Source organism: Podarcis vaucheri (assembly GCF_965113315.1).
Source record: "Podarcis vaucheri genome assembly, chromosome: 13".
NCBI classification, from domain to species: domain Eukaryota; kingdom Metazoa; phylum Chordata; class Lepidosauria; order Squamata; family Lacertidae; genus Podarcis; species Podarcis vaucheri.
The window spans coordinates 18,293,450-18,310,959 of NC_138751.1; the positions used below are offsets into that span (position 1 = coordinate 18,293,450).

The window sequence follows — 17,510 nt, forward strand, 5'->3', positions numbered from 1 at the left end:
TTTCTATTGAAGCGGGGTTGGGGTTGGGGGTGGCGCCAAAGGGGGAATGCACTCCTCAACGAAGTTCTCCTCTTTTTTATCTTTTATTGTTACTGTCAACTTCGCCATCTCTGCGTAGTCCATTAACTTTAAAATCCATTCTTCTTTCGTTGGGAATTCTTCTTCTATCCACACCTGCACATACAGGATTCTGGGTATGGTAACAGAATACATAAGGGACCATCTCTTTTAGAACCTCTGTCCCTGTGAATTATTCTTCTTAACACACACACACAAACACACACACACACACACGTAGCAAACCATTGCAGCCAGTTTTTGAAGACATTAAGCAACTGGTCTCACGCAGAAAACAGAAGAGATACATGCACGCACACAAGCAGCAGAGGTGCATTGGAAGCAACCAAGCCCAGCTGGCCTGACGCAACAAAGGGAAGAGCTCCTGCGCCTTTAGGGATTGCGTAGAAGAGGGGCTTGCATCATTTCAAGCCGCACCCGAAACCCCATCTTTTTTGCACAGCTATTAACGGTGCCAGAGCCTTGTTCTCTTCTGAATTGTGGCAAAGCTAAATCAGTAAATCACACAGCGAGACCTGTGGGCAGGTGTTTGGGACTCCTGGATGGTTTACTTCAATTGTCACAAGTACGCATGAGTCATTTTCGTTTGGCACATGATGTGCCTCAGAACCCAGTTCTACAAACAATGAGGAGCCTTTCACTCCTGGGGTGTTGCTTATTGTGCCAAGTGTGGGAGGAGGCCTCTGGTCAGGTCCAACTGGCATGGCTTGTTTCTCTGAGCCCTGTGGTATTATTAACTCCTGATGTTGCCAATATGCCCATACACCTCTGATGCCTGAGAGGGGTGGGGAGCTGCCCTTGACTTGAGGAGAACTTGCAGTGGAAAGGGAGATGTGCAATGCAGTTGCAAATGTCTTTAGAAGACACTGTAAAACTTAACCATAAAGGAGATATCTTCCTATACACATAAAAATATAAGGCTGTCATCATGCAGTCTCCACTGGAGCATTTGTAGCGCTGTGTTACAATCCTGAATTGTCATAAAGTCAGGAAAGGGGACGGAAGCGAAAGAGAAGGCAGGTTTTAAGACGACGGCATTAAACAACAGCAGAGGTTTGAATAAAGCAGGGATGGAGAGACACAAAGGAGCATTGAAGAAGTTATGAGGGAACAGGAAGAGTGGGGGCCTGGGTGAGGTGGAATGGGAAGAAGTTGAGGGTAGGCAGGATTAGTGAGCAGCACAAGGCGGGGCAGTCAGTGTGTGTGATCTTGTGATCACATCCACAGCAAGGGCGATACAGTGGTACCTCGGGTTACATACGCTTAAGGTTACATACGTTTCAGGTTACAGACTCCGCTAACCCAGAAATAGTACTTCGGGTTAAGAACTTTGCTTCCGGATGAGAACAGAAATTGCACAGCGGCGACGCAGCAGCAGCAGCGGGAGACCCCATTAGCTAAAGTGGTGCTTCAGGTTAAGAACAGTTTCAGGTTAAGAACATACCTCCAGAATGAATTAAGTACTTAACCCGAGGTACCACTGTATTCAACAGGGTTTTACTCAGAGTAGACCTATTGAAAACAATGGCCCTAGCTTAGGCTGCATAAATACTATACATTTAAAGCACATTTGAAGCTCATTCTTTCCCTTGAAGAATTCTGGGCACTGTTGTCGACCCCTCGCAAATTCCATCAACCCTTAACAAACTACTGTGTCCAGAATTATTTGAGGGTGGGGGAGAATGTGATTCGAATGTGCTTTAAAGCTGTAGCATCTATGCAGCCGTAGTCATGCTTATTAATTTCAGTGGTTCTGCATTTAAAGCAGGATTACTCCTGACTGCTCAGGGTGATGAGTATTGTTACGAGACCCTCATTCCCCTCACAGAGCTCCAGTTCCCACAATTCCCTGGGAAGAGGGATTGATCATTAAACCAGTCTGAGAGCTGTAGCCCAGTGAGGGGAATAGGAGTCTCCTAACAACACTTGGAACGCTTAACAAACTAGAGTTCCCCCTTCCCCACCCCAATCTCTGAGCAGTGTGAGATTCCTGGGGTGCCAGGAATTCCTTTAGAATAAGGCACAGCAGAGACTGTGGTGTCTTTTGGACATATGGTTTATTTACACATATATTCAACCTGAGCCTATGATGGAGAGGTTGACAGCATTAACACCCCAAGAGGGCCTTGCCACAGCTTTGGATTCAAACATCGCTCCCCCCTTTCTTTTCCCAGCTTGCTGCTTTGCTTCTAGCTCAGTGTTTCCCAACCGGTGTTCCGCGGCACACTAGTGTGCCGTGAGAAACCGGCTGGTGTGCCGTGGGAGGGAGGCGGGCGAGTCGGGCGGCGAGAGGCAGCGGCGGCGAGGATCCGCGTCGAGCCGGGGGCGGCTCCGCGGTGGTGGTGCCGAGCGGCGGGGCAGCGCGCGCAAAAGGGAGGAGCGCGAGACAGCGGAGGAGGAGGAGGCCGGCATGTCCGGGCAGCAGCAGCAACAGCAGCAGCAGCAACTCCCGGCGACGGCTCCTCCTCCGCCCGCTATCGCCGCCACCACCACAACAGCCGCCGCCTCAGCTGCCGCCGTCCCTCAGTCCCTCGCTCTGCTGCCTCCTCCCACCCTGGCAAGGGGAAGGGAAAAAACGTTCACTTTTGTGCGTCCCTCCCAGCGTGACGCTGCGCGCTGACGTCACGGGGCGGGGCTTTAATGGTGGTGTGCCGCGAGATTTTTTTCCGGTAAACAGGTGTGCCGTTGCCCAAAAACGTTTGGGAAACACTGTTCTAGCTCACCTCCCTGCACTCTCCACTCTGCCCTTTTGTCTTTCTAACTAACCATGAGTTGAGGAAGCCCCCTCCCCATTTGCTATCTCACACAGAGCCCCTTCCTTTGTTCCCTTAATGGCCCATCACCCAGGCTATCACCTAAACAGGAAGCTAGCCTGACTTTTTCAAGAGTTTTCAAGGTGAACCAGGCATTTGGCCTAAATCTTTCCCCAACTCATAACAGTATGTTAATCCTAATAGATATGAATAGAGCAGAGGGTTTAAGGCAGATGTGGGAAGCTGATTGGCAGATTGCTATCAGTGAAGAGGTGTGGACCTCATGGGAAGAAATTTCCCTTTAAATTGGTCTCTGCCTCTGCAAGAGAGATAGCAAAAGAGTGCAAGAATGGCACCTAACGCCTATAAGGTTAACCTCATGCCTATTTAGTTATACATATGTTGTTGTTTAGTCATTTAGTCATCTCCAACTCTTTGTGACCCCATGGACCAGAGCACGCCAGGCACTCCTGTCTTCCACTGCCTCCTGCAGTTTGATCAAACTCACTCTGGTAGCTTCAAGAACACTGTCCAACCATCTCGTCCTCTGTCGTCCCCTTCTCCTTGTGCCCTCCATCTTTCCCAACATCAGGGTCTTTTCCAGGGAGTCTTCTCTTCTCATGAGGTAGCCAAAGTATTGGAGCCTCAGCTTCAGGATCTGTCCTTCCAGTGAGCACTCAGGGCTGATTTCCTTAAGAATGGAGAGGTTTGATCTTCTTGCAGTCCATGGGACTCTCAAGAGTCTCCTCCAACACCATAATTCAAAAGCATCAATTCTTTGGCGATTAGCCTTCTTTATGGTCCAGTTCTCACTTCTACATATAGCTAACCTAGCTAGCTGATATTACTCCCTAGTACAGTGGTACCTCGGGTTAAGAACTTAATTCGTTCCGGAGGTCCATTCTCAACCTGAAACTGTTCTTAACCTGAAGCACCACTTTAGCTAATGGAGCCTCCTGCTGCCGCTGCGCCACCGCCACATGATTTCTGTTCTCATCCTGAAGCAAAGTTCTTAACCCAAGGTACTATTTCTGAGTTAGCGGAGTCTGTAACCTGAAGCGTCTATAAACTGAAGCGTATGTAACCCGAGGTACCACTGTACTGTACACATCAAACCGTTGGAGAGGTTGCCAAGTGTCAGGTTCTAACCAACATGTGTGGTGGGCATGTGGAAAAGTGGCTCATTTCTGGGGGGATGTATTTGTCCAAATAAAAGCAATTACTGCACAAAATGTCTCTAAATGTCCAGAGCTGGTGCTCCTCAGTGTTTACATGGGAGGTAATATTAACTTCATAGCTCAAACCTCTAATACATTCTCTACTGCTAGCAGCCATGCTTATGATAAAGAGATACTTTTCCCCACCGCCAGCCTCAAAACTGCCTTCCCGCTGCCCCCCGAGCTTGTGGGGCATGCGGTGGGGGGGAGCGCTGCTTTCCCCTACCGCCAGCCTCAAAGACTAGACTTTCCTGGCTTCAGCGAAAGCAACGCGAAGCCTCCGGAGCACAGGCTTCGGTGGCTTCGCGTTGCTATCGCTGAAGCCAAGGAGCCTGCATTCGCTCCATAGGGCGCACACACATTTCCCCTTAATTTTTGGAGGGGGGAAAAGTGCATCCTATAGAGCGAAAAATACAGTACTTAGAGGGCGTCTCTCTGACAAATTGGTACAACAAAGTATAGCTAATAGTACCTGTGGAAATAAATACATAATAGAATCAAACTGGCACAATGTTTAAAACACAAATACTCTTTTGTATTGGATTGGCACAGTTTTGTTATGTACAGGGCTAAAAAAACGAAAATCAATCACTCACGTTATAAAACATTTTGGTTAACATAAACTGTTTACTGCCATCTTTAAAAATAGTAGTGTGGGATAAGAACCTATTACATTATTTGGTGGTTGTTGTGCATGTGTTATTTAAGCACGAACTTCTGTATTAGGCTGGTATATTTAATCACTTATTGGTGTGATGCTGCGGCATGTTGAAATGATTTAATAACAAAATAGAAAATAAATTTAAGAATTAAAAACAAAGCAAGCTACAGTTCCCAGGATTCTTTGAAGTGAGCTGTTGATGGTTTAAAGTGGTATGATACTGCTTTAAATGTGCAGATAGGGCCCTATGTTTAACTCTGATTTCGAGCACATGGCTTGGCCAAAGAATCCTAGAACCTGAAGCTTACCCCTCACAGAGCTACATTTTCCAGGACTCCTAATAAATGACAGCTCCCAGGATCCTTCGGGTGAAATCATATGCAGTGAATGTGCTTTAAATGTATAGTGTGGAGGTGACCTTTCCGTCACAACCCTAGAAAGCAAGTGAGTGGGGTGTCACCTCATGAAACTTCTTCACAAATGAATAATTATCTTGTGGAATTCACTAAGACAGCTTTTTTTTAAAGGAGAGAATTAGGGTGCTTCCAGACTGTCACCTCATTCTGACTGCGATTCAGTCACATCCTGGCAAGTTCAGGATGTGAAATTAGAATTGATTGGGTGGTCTTGCGATGATGCAAACCCACTTCCCCCAAATAATCTGTCTTTTTGCGGTCTTTAAGGAAAGGGGTGGGGGTGGGGAATGCAGCGCAATGTCATCTAATTCTCCTCATGAACAAATGTGGCTCATGAAACAGGTTGCTTCCCAACCTGAGGCAAATTCGTGGAGGTCGCTCAGCAACTGTTGGCCACAGTGGAATGATCTCCATGTTCAGAGGCCGTGTCCTTTGCAGCACCAGATGCTGCTGACAAAGAAGGAGAGCCATCCGTTGCCTTTCTGCTTCTTGCCTGTGTGCTTCTCAGAAGCAGCCACTGGAGCAGAATGCCAGATGGGACCTTTGATACGAAGCAACAGGCTCCTCTGTTGCTCTTGCAAACCTCCAAGGCACTTCAATTGATTGTAGGGGAGCTGAAATCTAAGTGCACTAGAATTTATTCCCCCCCCCCCGCTCCTCCTCTATTCCAGAAAGAGGGAATAAATTATGCCAGGGCATTGTGGGATCTGGGGGTGCTTGCAGGTGACCTGTTTTGTTGAGCATTCATCCTGATTTGTCTGCGGGGAGATTAGATGATGTTGGCTGTTTAATGAGCATGTTTTACTCTGCTTTCTTTGGTGAGGCAGTTCAATATCAGTTGCATCAAATTAAGTCCTATTTCACACCTGCCTCTGCATTCCCTGTCACTTACCTTATTGCAAAAGTCTAATCTTTTGGGGAAGCAGATTTGTTGTGCAAGAGCTCCCAACCAGCTTTAACGGTGCAGCTGGAGTTTGCCAGTAAGCGATTGAATTCCACCTGGAAATAACATGAATCTGGAAGCACCCTGGGCTCTAAACTCTAAGGGCCTGCCCACACTATGGCTTAATGTAACCCCTTGTGACCCCTTTAAAACAGGAGTCCCTCTCATCCATTTGGCATTCTTCCCCCAGCTACTGGTGTCTCACATTTTCTCCCTTCTAAATCTGGGAGTTCCCTATGCTTTGAATATCTGAATATCTTAAGGGAGGATTAAGTGTGGGAGAGCCATATTTGGAGAACACTAGTCACAGTGAGGGTGGATTAAAGGAGGCACAAAGGATTCACAAGGGATTCACAAACGGAGTTATGGATGGGCCCTAACTCTTTTTCACCTGGTCCAGTTCACTGCTCCACACTATTGTATTCTCTCACCACCACACCTGATATTTCATAAATCTTCCCCTCTCTTTTAGAAGCTCCATCACCATCCATCTCCCAGCCACAGAATTTCTTCACTTGGGAATCATCCTTTTTCAGCCAACTTCTGCCTCCAGTCAACACCCTTCCTGTTATCCGCGGAGTCCCAGGATGTTCAAGGAATATTTCCAGTACAAGGGGATCAGTTTTCCTCAAATTATCTACTCAGGACAGGTGCTGCAGATGGTGGAAAACAACTTCCAAGTTCGGGACGACGATATTTTCAATGTCACCTACCAAAAATCAGGTACAGGGGAAATGTCTTTGAAACGCTCCCAGCAGGTTGTGCTCAGTTTCCCTAGTAAGAGCTGAGCTCCAAGGGATCTTTATTAATGTTGCAGAAACTCAGACAAGCCGGTTGTAAGGTAATGACACACTTTTATTCTAATCTCATCCAACAAGCTTGGCATGTGGTTAGTTTGGCTATGCTTTGTACACACACAAAAGGTGTCACGTGACAGCTGAGATTAAACTTCTTAACAAGCCATTATTTCTGAGACCTCCCTAATAAAAAAAGGCCGCTTTGCAGAGGTGAGTATTTCCCACCATGTATCTTGGCGCAATGCCTCACCCAATGCACACACAATACCTAACATGTGAGGTGCAGGGCATTGTGGAGGGTGTATTCCGTTTACTAATTTGTCCAGACCTGCAAATCCAAAACAACCTCACCCAGTCCTTAGCTTCTCTTCTTCCAAGCACAGGCTGGTTATAAGAAGTCACAGAAGGGAATATTGACTACCTGCCCCTTCTTCAAAGTCAGTGGGTTCAGATAGCTGAATTCATTGTTTCTGGGGTCAAGAGATGCAGGTAAATGTTGTTAAGCACAGCTTCTTCTTCTTTTCATAGTGTTTTGATTGAATTTTACATATACTGCAAACTTGGGGGCAGTGGCGTAGCGTGGGTTGTCAGCACCCGGGGCAAGGCAAGTAATTTGCGCCCCCTAACCCGTGGATTTGCGCCCCCTAACCCTAACCCCCAGATGTTGCGCCCGGTGCGGCCGGCCCCCCCTGCACCCCCCACGCTACGCCATTGCTTGGGGGCTGTCTTATTCAGCATTCATCCTGACTTGCTTGCAGAGAGATTAGATGACATTCGCTGCTTGATAAGCATCCACTCTGATTTGTTGTGGAGAGGCTAGATGACTTTGGGCAGTGGCGCCAACTTGAATAAAATATTGGGGGAACCCCACCACTTGCCAGAAGGAGGAGGGAAAGAGGCTGGAGACAAGGGAGTGCAGCCCAGGCTGAGCCCAACGGAGGCTGCATTCTGAGGCCCAGGCAGCTGGGCTCTGGGCATGGGAGGTGGTGCTGTCCAAGCTGGGGCTGACACTGAGATGTTGAACTATGGAGCTCACTGGCAGACGACAGCAAGCCTCGCCTGCCCACTGCTGACTCCTCTCACTGCCCCAGGGGGGCCATCTTGGGGTGGGCAGGCCCTTCAATATTTTCAAGGCCTCCCAAATTCTGCGACGATCCTCAAAAGCACATGCCAGGGCGAAGCACCCCTTTGACGATCGCCTTCCAGGAAAGCATTGTATTGGTAGGGCACAGCCCAGGTGGGAATCGTTGCCCGTGGGCAGGCTGGAGCTAGGCACTTCCGAACTAACCTGTGCTTCTTTGGGGGCTCCTTCTTAGGGACCGTGTGGATGCTGGAGATTTTAAGCCTCATCCGTAGCAATGGTGACCCCAGCTGGTGCCGGACAGTTCCCAACTGGGACCGAGGGCCTTGGTACGAGACCGTGATAGGATACAGAATAGCTTTGACCAACAAGTCACCACGCATTATCAGCTCCCACCTGCCGGCACAGCTCTTCGCAAAGTCCTTCTTCAAATCCAAAGCCAAGGTAAGACAGAAGAATACCTTACCGAGAGACACTCCCAATGATTTTCATAGCCCCCCCCCAATGATATCCCCACTTTTTCTGCCAACAGGTCATCTACACAGTCAGGAATCCCAAAGATGTATTGGTATCCCTCTACCATTTTGCTTCCATGTTTCGTCCCTATAAAGACCCCGGCACCTTGGACCAATTTCTGGAGGGCTTCCTAAAGGGAGACGGTGAGTGAACTGAGAGGGTGGGGGCAATGTTCTCCCCCCCTTTAGAGGGCCATGCCTTCTCCTAGCCCCCTACCACCCACCCTTGGTATTCCTCATGCCCCACACGGCTCCTGCCTAACACCGATTGTGTGGTTGCAGTGCCTTTCGGATCCTGGTTTGACCACGTTAAAGGCTGGCTGAATTTGAAGGACAAGGAAAATTTCTTCTTCATCACATACGAGGAGCTGCAAGAGGTTGTTATTATGTTATTTTGCTAGTAAAATACAGCTTTGCGTTTTTGCAAGCACGGATACATCCTGCCGAGGCACCGGGAGCAGAATGTATCCAGGCTTGTTAAGATAGCTCGAACCTGAAGGTCGTGAAAAGTGTGAGAATTCCCACACACTCACTCTCTCCATGCTGTGGCAGGGCGGATTGTGTGTGTATGTGGATTTCTTGGCTTCAGATCTGACTGGCACATCTTCTCCCCCTGTCCCCAGCCCCTCCACATTCAAATGTGTGGGGCACAATGCATTTAAAGCACAAGGCACCGACCCCCCCATGCAAATCCTGGGAAATGCAGATTATCCTTCTCAGAGCTACAATTCCCAGCACCCTTAACAAAATGCAGTCCCTGGGATTCTTTGGAGGAAGGCTTGTGCCTTAAATATGCAGTGTGGATGTGGTTGCTGCCTTTCTGTTCTCTGCAGGGCCAGCACTACCATGAGGTGGAGCGAAGCAACTGCCTTGAGCGGCAGCAGCAATAGTCCATTCCCCTCCCCTGAGTCCCCCAAGCTAGCCTGCTCTGTGCTCCCTAAGGTAGCCTGCTGTCCTCAGATACAGTGAGGGGTGTTGCCCCATTGCCAGCACTGGAGTGTGGCTTCGTACAAACTATACATTTAAAGCAGATTCAAAGTACGTTCTCTCCCTCAAAGAATTCTGGTCACTGAGTGTAGCTGACCCCTTACAATTGCCAGCGATCCTTAACAAAGTACAGTGCCCAGAATTCTTTGTTAAACCACTCTGGAAAGTGTACCTCTGTAAGGGGAAAACTGCAGTTTCCAGGATTATTTGGGGAAAGTCATGTGCTTTAAATATCTGTCAGCTGTGCTTTAAATGCATTGTGTGGCTCTGCCTTAAGATTCAGCTGGCAGTCTGGTTGGATTCTGTACAGGTAGTTGGGGTGGGCATGAGGGATGCTAGTTAGATCACTGGAGAAATTATGAGGTAGAAGATAACCTCCTATGTTTCCAGAAAAGGACATAAAAATGTCCATGTTAAAGACCTTTCCAGCAATTTGGGTGCCTTTGACTGTGCATTAAAAATGAAACAAAAAACCCCACAAAGACCAACTTTCTACCTGTTTAATTACTTTGATCCAGCCCTGTCCATAAATGAGTGAGTTGAGAGCATAGTGGAAAACCCAGCTCTTCTCTATCTCTACCAGGGTTTCTCAAATTTCTGAGTTCATTGACCTCTTGATGGACTCCCAAATTCTTAGGAATGCAAATTCCTTAAAGTGTAAAGACATGCTGGGGCTCTGGCATTCCTGGTGAGCCCGTTCCCCTTTCAAGCTGAGGGTTCTTCTTGTCTCCCTTAGCTTCCTTCCTTTATACTCCTGACATTTTCCTGCCACCCCAGACTTAGCAAACCTCCTTCCTCTCTTCATCTCCTCCATCCTTCCAAGGCAACGTTTGCCATCCCTTTTTATTCAGCTGCCAGTGCCCTTCTCTTAATGATGCCCTTTGCCCTTATCCCTGCTTCAGTCAGAATATTGCTCTGGCTATCTTCACTTCTTTGTCTGTTTTCTATTTGACTTTCTGCTTGGTCCCTTTCTGTTTCACATATTCATTCTCTCTTCCAGTCTCACTCTCGCCTTCCTGCCAGGCCCTTGTCCTATCTTCACTCCTGCACTCCTTTAGTGTAGGACAATTCTTCCATTCAACCACAGGCTCTCTGCTGCTACACCTTTTGGTCCTGCTTCCATTTCTGTACGCAGGTTCCTCATCTCCTGTTTCCCCTTTCTCTGCGGCTTAGACCCCACACCTGAGGTGTCTCTCCTCTCCCTTTGTCCTCTGTCAGGCTGGGCAGCGCTGTATCATCACCCCTGCAAACGTCACTTCCAATTGAACCTTCTGGTTTAACTGCCAACACTTCAGCGCACCAGAGATGCAGCCCCCCTGCATGTTCCTCACAGTAATTTTGGCCCCCTTCCTCAAACTGCGATTGCCGAATCACCATCTGTTTGTTGCTTTGGAATTGCCACAACAGCCCGGTTAGCTTTGAAACTCTTTCCATGTGTGGTGTCAATGTGCTTAAGCGTGTTTATCTCAAGTGTGCATCCTCTGCAGCTGCTTACAATTTCCGCCGTCATTCTCCAGGACCTGCGAGGAAGCGTAGTCCGAATTTGCCAGTTCCTGGGCAAGGACTTAGACGATGCAGCCATAGACTCAGTGGTGGCGAATGCCTCCTTCGAGGCCATGAAAAGCAACAAGATGTCGAATTTCTCCCTCTCGCCCCGCTTCCTCATGAACCAGAAGAAAAGTGCTTTCCTTCGCAAAGGTGACAGTAGGATGGGCTGGGAGTGATCTGTCCGCAGTGTGTGCCTCAATTAGGGGTGGCAGCCATTGGGAATCCCCAACAAATAGTCTGGTGGCAAATTTATTATGCCATAAGTTTCCGTGGACTTCATAAGATGCATGGAGTGGGATCCTTCAATTCCAGGTGCATATAATAACGAACATGGGTGTAAAGCTCAGGGGAATGTTAAAGCTGAAGTCCAATAGCAATTAAATGCAAAAGGTGCAGTGAGCTCCTTAAATGTATGGGATCACCAGTGATCTTATGAAGTGGACTTTCAAACACAAAGGCTTGTGCTATAACAAATTAGCTAGGTTTCAAAGTGCCACAAGGTGCTTAATTTTTATTATTATTATTTTTTGCCATGACAGACCGCCCTCTAGGTGTGTGTACTAGCCTCAGCTCCGTAGCAGTACCAGACAGAACCTCCCCTCAGTACTACTTGTTAGGCTCCTAGGGGGTTATCCGCTGCCTTCCCAATTCCTACAGTTCTCTCATGGGATCCCCAGCTCACCCCAGTTAATTTGTGTGTGCATGTGCTCGCGCGCGCGAGCACACACACATACACTTATGCTTATGTGTGCCTTGATAAAACACTGCAACAAAACAATCTTGGCGTGATCTTATTTATGGCGAGGGCTGGGCAAACGTATCAATTTCGGTTCCCCCCAGTTCTTCGTTTTCCCAGTCTTCATTTCAGTTCTCCACATTTCAGTCTGCAATGAAAAAAATTTCTTGAAGATTCATCAAAATTTCAGTGCAAGCTTCTCAAAGTATAAACATGGCTATTTTGCAACTTGTATAGAATTTTGCCTAATACGCACATGTTTTTGCAAAGCAGTTTCTCCCCAAATAATGCATTTTTGCATGTTACTTTCATGAATATATGCATTTCTAACAATGCTTTACCCCCAATATATGCATTATTGTACATATTAGTTGGCTTGCAAACTGCATTGAAAAAGTTGTAGAAGTGCAAACTGGAGAAGAGCGAATTTCTGACGTTGGCTGTGTTTTGTTTCTTGCATTGTTTTGGAAAGAGATAATTAAGGTAGATTCATCTTTAAATGTGAACTGAATCAAATTTCTCCCCCATCCCTACTTATGACTTCATCAAGTTTTATGTAAGTGATCTTTTACTGCACATGTAACCCCATGCACTGGTGAAACACTGCACCCAAAGGATATTGATGCAACCATACGTTCTGTCCCACCAAGGTTGCTTTTTTGCAGTGTTTTATCAAGACACATGTCTGGATCCACAATGCAGAGTGAAGAAAAAGGCAGAATATGCAGCAAAGGAACTAAAATCTATGGCAAACACCACAGGCACAACACTACACAAACTCTGGGGCAGGGAACAAATTCCTAATGCATTGGTTTGATTTGGAAAGGGGGGAAAATGGTAATTTACAATCTAGGAAATGAGAATTTTGGAAGCATCCTTACTTCTTACTCAGTAACTTGCAGCTGTCAGGTATGATGTAAATCAGCTCTGCTCAAAAACATTTTTAATTAAGGTGAGGCGGTTGCAAAAGCTCACTTTCCAGTGTTGCCCTGATCTCTGGGTGAATGCAGGAAGCACCAGTGAGTTCATCCGGGATGGGAGGAGGAAGATGCTATTCCCCTGTATTGTTATGCAATTCCCCAATCTCTCAGCAGTGAGAGGATTCAAGGGTGCAGCACCTTTGGCTTCCTTTGGAATGAGGTCACTGGAAACTTACTGGCGTTTTGTAATATTTGTGCTTGTTTGCAAATGCACAGGTTGAACATAGGTGGAGGCACAACATTAGGCACCCCAACAGACCCCTGAGAAGTTCACTGGCATCCACGCCTAGGAGAACCGACAGTGCCTTCAGGGCTCCAAAAATGCTCGCTCTGTGTCTTTCTTTAGCCTCCCAGCAACTCTTCCAAGTCTATTTTTGTCTCCTGCCTGCCTGTATACACCCAGCTGGGAGTGGAGAGAGACAGACGCTTCCCATTCGGATCTTTGCCTCCCATTAAAAAGGGCAGCCTTCAAGAGACATTAGCCTACAATTTCCCTAACAATGGGGAAGCTGACAGGCCTAAACTTGCCCAGCTGGTTTGATCTACTCCAGTAGTCCCTTTTAGAATCAGCTCAGCCGCCAATCCGCCAATCCCATCCTAACGATAGTTAGCTAAAGAATTTAGGACACAGGGCAAAATGTACAGGCATCGTTCTCACATTTTTTGTGTGGGAAATTTGCTTGCCTCCCACTTTCGGTGTTTTCCTTTATCCCCCCTCCTCACAAACCCTCACACAAAAAAACCCCAAACCCTGCAGACACCTGCAGTTCTTCCCTCCGTCCCCAAATCCCCAGATACCAATCAGAGAATGTTCCCGCTGTCCTTGCACCCCCAGAGTCATGTGGCTGGTCCCTATGAGAGCAGGAAGCTGGACCAGATGGGTCATTGGCCTGATCCAGCAGGGCTCTTGTGTGTAGCCATCATTTGTTGTTGTTGTTTAGTCGTCTAGTCGTGTCTGACTCTTCGTGACCCCATGGACCAGAGCACGCCAGGCACTCCTGTCTTCCACTGCCTCCCGCAGTTCAGTCAAACTCATTTTTGTAGCTTCAAGAACACTGTCCAACCATCTCGTCCTCTGTCGTCCCCTTCTCCTTGTGCCCTCCATCTTTCCCAACATCAGGGTCTTTTCCAGGGAGTCTTCTCTTCTCATGAGGTGGCCAAAGTCTTGGAGCCTCAGCTTCAGGATCTGTCCTTCCAGTGAGCACTCAGGGCTGATTTCCTTAAGAATGGAGAGGTTTGATCTTCTTGCAGTCCATGGGACTCTCAAGAGTCTCCTCCAACACCATAATTCAAAAGCATCATAGGAATTGCCTAAGAATCTGGCAGGGTTGTCCTCTCCCCCCGTTATTGTTTATTTTAGTATTAGAAGTTTTGATGTGAAGTATCAGAGCAGATGAGAACATTTGAGGAATAAAGGTAGGAAGTAAGGAATTTAAATTGAAAGCATTCACAGATGATTTAGTAGTCACTGTAGAAGATCCAACGATCTCACTTGAACAGGTTATTTATAAGATACAAGAGTTTGGACAAGTTGCTGGTTTCAAACCTAATAAAATGAAATTATTAATTAAAAATATCCCAAAACAGGATTAGGAACAAAATTCAACAAGAAATAGGTATAAATATTCACAACAAAGTGAAATACTTAGGGATATGGCTGACACCAAGGAATATTAATATAGATAGATAGATAATTATGAAAAAGTTTGGAAAGAAATAAAAAGGAAATTAGAAATCTGGAACAGAATGAATTTATTAGGGAGAATTTCAGTAATCAATATGAATGTCTTGAAAAAAATGTTTTTATTCCAATCAGTTCCAGTGATAAGTAATATGGCATTTTTAAAGATTGGCAAGTGGATATTTCAAAATTTATATGGCAGGGCAAGAGGCCGAGAATAAAATATAAATTATTAACAGATACTAAAGAAAGAGAAGGCTTCTCACTGCCAACATGAAATTATACTATGAAGCTTTATGCAGTTGCTGGATCCAAGAATGGATCAAATTAAAAAAATACAGATCTATTGGATTTGGAAGGGCATGATAATAGATTTGGCTGACATGTCTACCTATAGTATGAAAAAGCTAGAATACATCAAAGTTTCCAAAATCATATAATTAAGAAAGTGATATTTAAAGTTGGGGAAAGTATAAAGATTTATTGGAACAAAAAACACCATGGTGGAAAGAATCCGACCAGTGGTCCCTCCATTCTAGAATCTGACCAGTGGTCCCTCCATTCCAGCACTGGGCCCAACCAACGAGATTGTCTTAGGGAGCTCATAAAGGCCGTGTGGTGTAATGGTTAGAAGGCTGGAATCAAACCTGACAGACCAGGGTTCAAATCCCAACAGGGTCATGAAGCTCACTGTATGACCTTGGATCAGTAATAGTCTCCAGCCTAACCCTACCTTATAGAGTTGTTGAAAGGATGAAATGGAGGGGGGGGGAGAACCATCTACATCCCGGTGAGCTCCCTGAAAGAAGGGGGGCATGGACATGTCATGAACAAAGCAGCAAACCGTGCTTGATGGAGAAAGCCATCCTTAGCTGTTGCCTCTAATTTCAGTAACCACTGTTTCTTGCTTTGTTAACACAACAAAGCAAGGCTATTCTCACGTTCTTATACTACCTCTGAATGCACCTCTATTTTTAGCTGTTACCAATAAGAATCACTGATAGGAAGACACACTCTCCCTGACTCTGCCTGTTCCTCATCAGACAAGGGGCAACATCATAGCTCTTGGCATATCCACACAGTGGTCATCACGTGCTTGTAGAAATATTTCTTCCTCCATGTCTATCCTGAAAATAACTGGCAATTACTTTCTGTTACTGGTTTCCAGGGATATCCGGCGACTGGAAGAACCATTTGACCACCACGCAGAGCGAATGTTTTGACCAGGTCTACCAGGAACGCCTACGAGACTTAAACGTCACATTTCCGTGGGACAAAGAATGAATCTGGCCTTCCCCGCTGACTCTCTCCAACACCGGACTGATTTAATATCTCAATGGGATACCAATGGTGTCTCAGCACAACACGCTGTAGATTAGTGGGGACATCTGGGGTGGGCCAGAACTCCTGGAACCGTGGGAGGAGAATGGGGTGTAGTGAGAACTGGAGTCAGGGCTCCAGGAAGGGAGTGAGCTGTGGCAGATTAGATTCCAGAGGTCACCCAACTATGGCTCTTAAGCCCTGAGCAATCAGGGCACATGGCCAGGAAGGCGCATGACGCAGCAACCTTGCTGAAGCTAAGCAGGTCTGGGTGTGGTCAGCAGAAGACCACCTGAACAGCCCTTTGTGCGATGTCTTGAGTTCCATGATGGGAGAAAGGATGTATTGTAATAAAATAAACCAATATCCAATGGTTTCCAAGTCCAGTGGTTTCAAGAAGGTGACACGCATTAACAAGAGAGTTCCTGACAGTCTTTTTCTAGAGGGGGGCTTCCATGTTGGCCTGTTGTAGCGAGACAGCCAGGAGTCTGGTGGCACCTGAACAGTTAGCAGATGCTTTGTGGCTTGAGCTTTTGTGGACTACAGGCAAACACAGTATATACACACACGTGTGGGGTGGGCTGCACTGCAGACAGCGTGGTTCGAAGGAAATGGAACACAGGAAAGGCAGGTGATGGTGATTTCTCTGTCGGACTGCTCCCAGCTGGTTACGAGGAGCCAATTGCCCAGCGCCACAAATCAAGCGTGCCAATCACTTGCTTGGAGCACCAGGCCCCTGCTAGAAGGTTTGCCTTCCCATGTAAAGCCAGAGGAAGCAGGTAACAACATACCATAGCTTTGTCAAAGCAGGTGCTTTTCCTGGCTCTTCCCCAATAAGAAACTGTGGATTTTGGGGGTTTGTAGAGATGAATAAAAACAGACAACGAGATGTTTTCTTTCAGAGAGCTTGCGTGTGTGCCAGATGAAAGTGAGAGAGAGAGAGAGATTCTTTCTCCAGCCTCACAGCATCTCCTTTTATTCAAAGTTACAACAAGCATGGCCACGAATGTGCCAGTGGCTGATTGGCTCAATACAAGACAAAGAAACTGAAATCCTATTGGCTCATTTGTATGTAAGGCGGGCTTACATAGCTCCATAGATCTTTGGCACATGAAAGACAGAATGTTAGAGCTGTATTTAGACAGGCATATAAACTCTTAATCCACCTATGACTTAAGATTGATAATGTTATGACTAAGGTGTTTACTAATGTTTAGATTGTTATATAAACTCACACAATTAATTATACATTGAGGATTAACACATCATTGTGATTTACACATCATTGTGAACTAAAGGTGAACTAAAGAGAAAAAAGTGTGGTATGCAAAGAATGATATACAGAAAGATCTGTGCCAGGCACAGACCTTTAGCCTTGTGCGTGAAAGAGAGGGAGAGAAGCGTGATTGATTATAAACAGGCCTTATAGTCTGTTTTAGAAGCAAAGAGAAGATAGAAATAATTCCCAAAATGCAGGGGGAAAGGAATATTTTACTATACTAGGCACATAGAAATAACATGTCTACATCTCCTCCTTTTTTTTCTTCTTTGCGAGGTAAGGCAACTCGGTGAATAAAGCAACAATACTTCCGGATCAGTGGTTTGCCATCAAATGCCGGAAATAATACTGCTAGGCTTGATGGGGCAAAAGTACTTCAAGATTAGTGGTTTGCCAACAAATCTCAAAATAATCCTACCCACATCTCCCCTTTTATTTTTGTTTTTTACTTACTGGTGGCGTTGCCATTTCGCATAATAGGCTGCAAGGAGCGCGCTAGGTGGTGGTGGAGGAGAGAG

At 46.4% G+C, this 17,510-nt stretch overlaps 1 protein-coding gene across 3 annotated transcripts in view; it reads left to right on the forward strand.

Annotated features, from left to right (window-relative positions):
- LOC309517619 (sulfotransferase 2B1-like) overlaps nt 1-16,088 on the forward strand; it is a 31,433-nt gene extending 15,345 nt beyond the window's left edge. For all 3 annotated transcript variants that reach the window (XM_082196876.1, XM_082196877.1, XM_082196875.1), the window contains exons 2-7: nt 6,541-6,791; nt 8,182-8,390; nt 8,479-8,605; nt 8,744-8,838; nt 10,966-11,146; nt 15,562-16,088. In XM_082196876.1, coding sequence (XP_082053002.1) covers nt 6,656-6,791; nt 8,182-8,390; nt 8,479-8,605; nt 8,744-8,838; nt 10,966-11,146; nt 15,562-15,677 — 864 coding nt within the window. In that variant the 5' untranslated portion in view covers nt 6,541-6,655 and the 3' untranslated portion in view covers nt 15,678-16,088. The remainder of the gene's footprint in view (nt 1-6,540; nt 6,792-8,181; nt 8,391-8,478; nt 8,606-8,743; nt 8,839-10,965; nt 11,147-15,561) is intronic.
- Nucleotides 16,089-17,510: the final 1,422 nt, after the last annotated feature.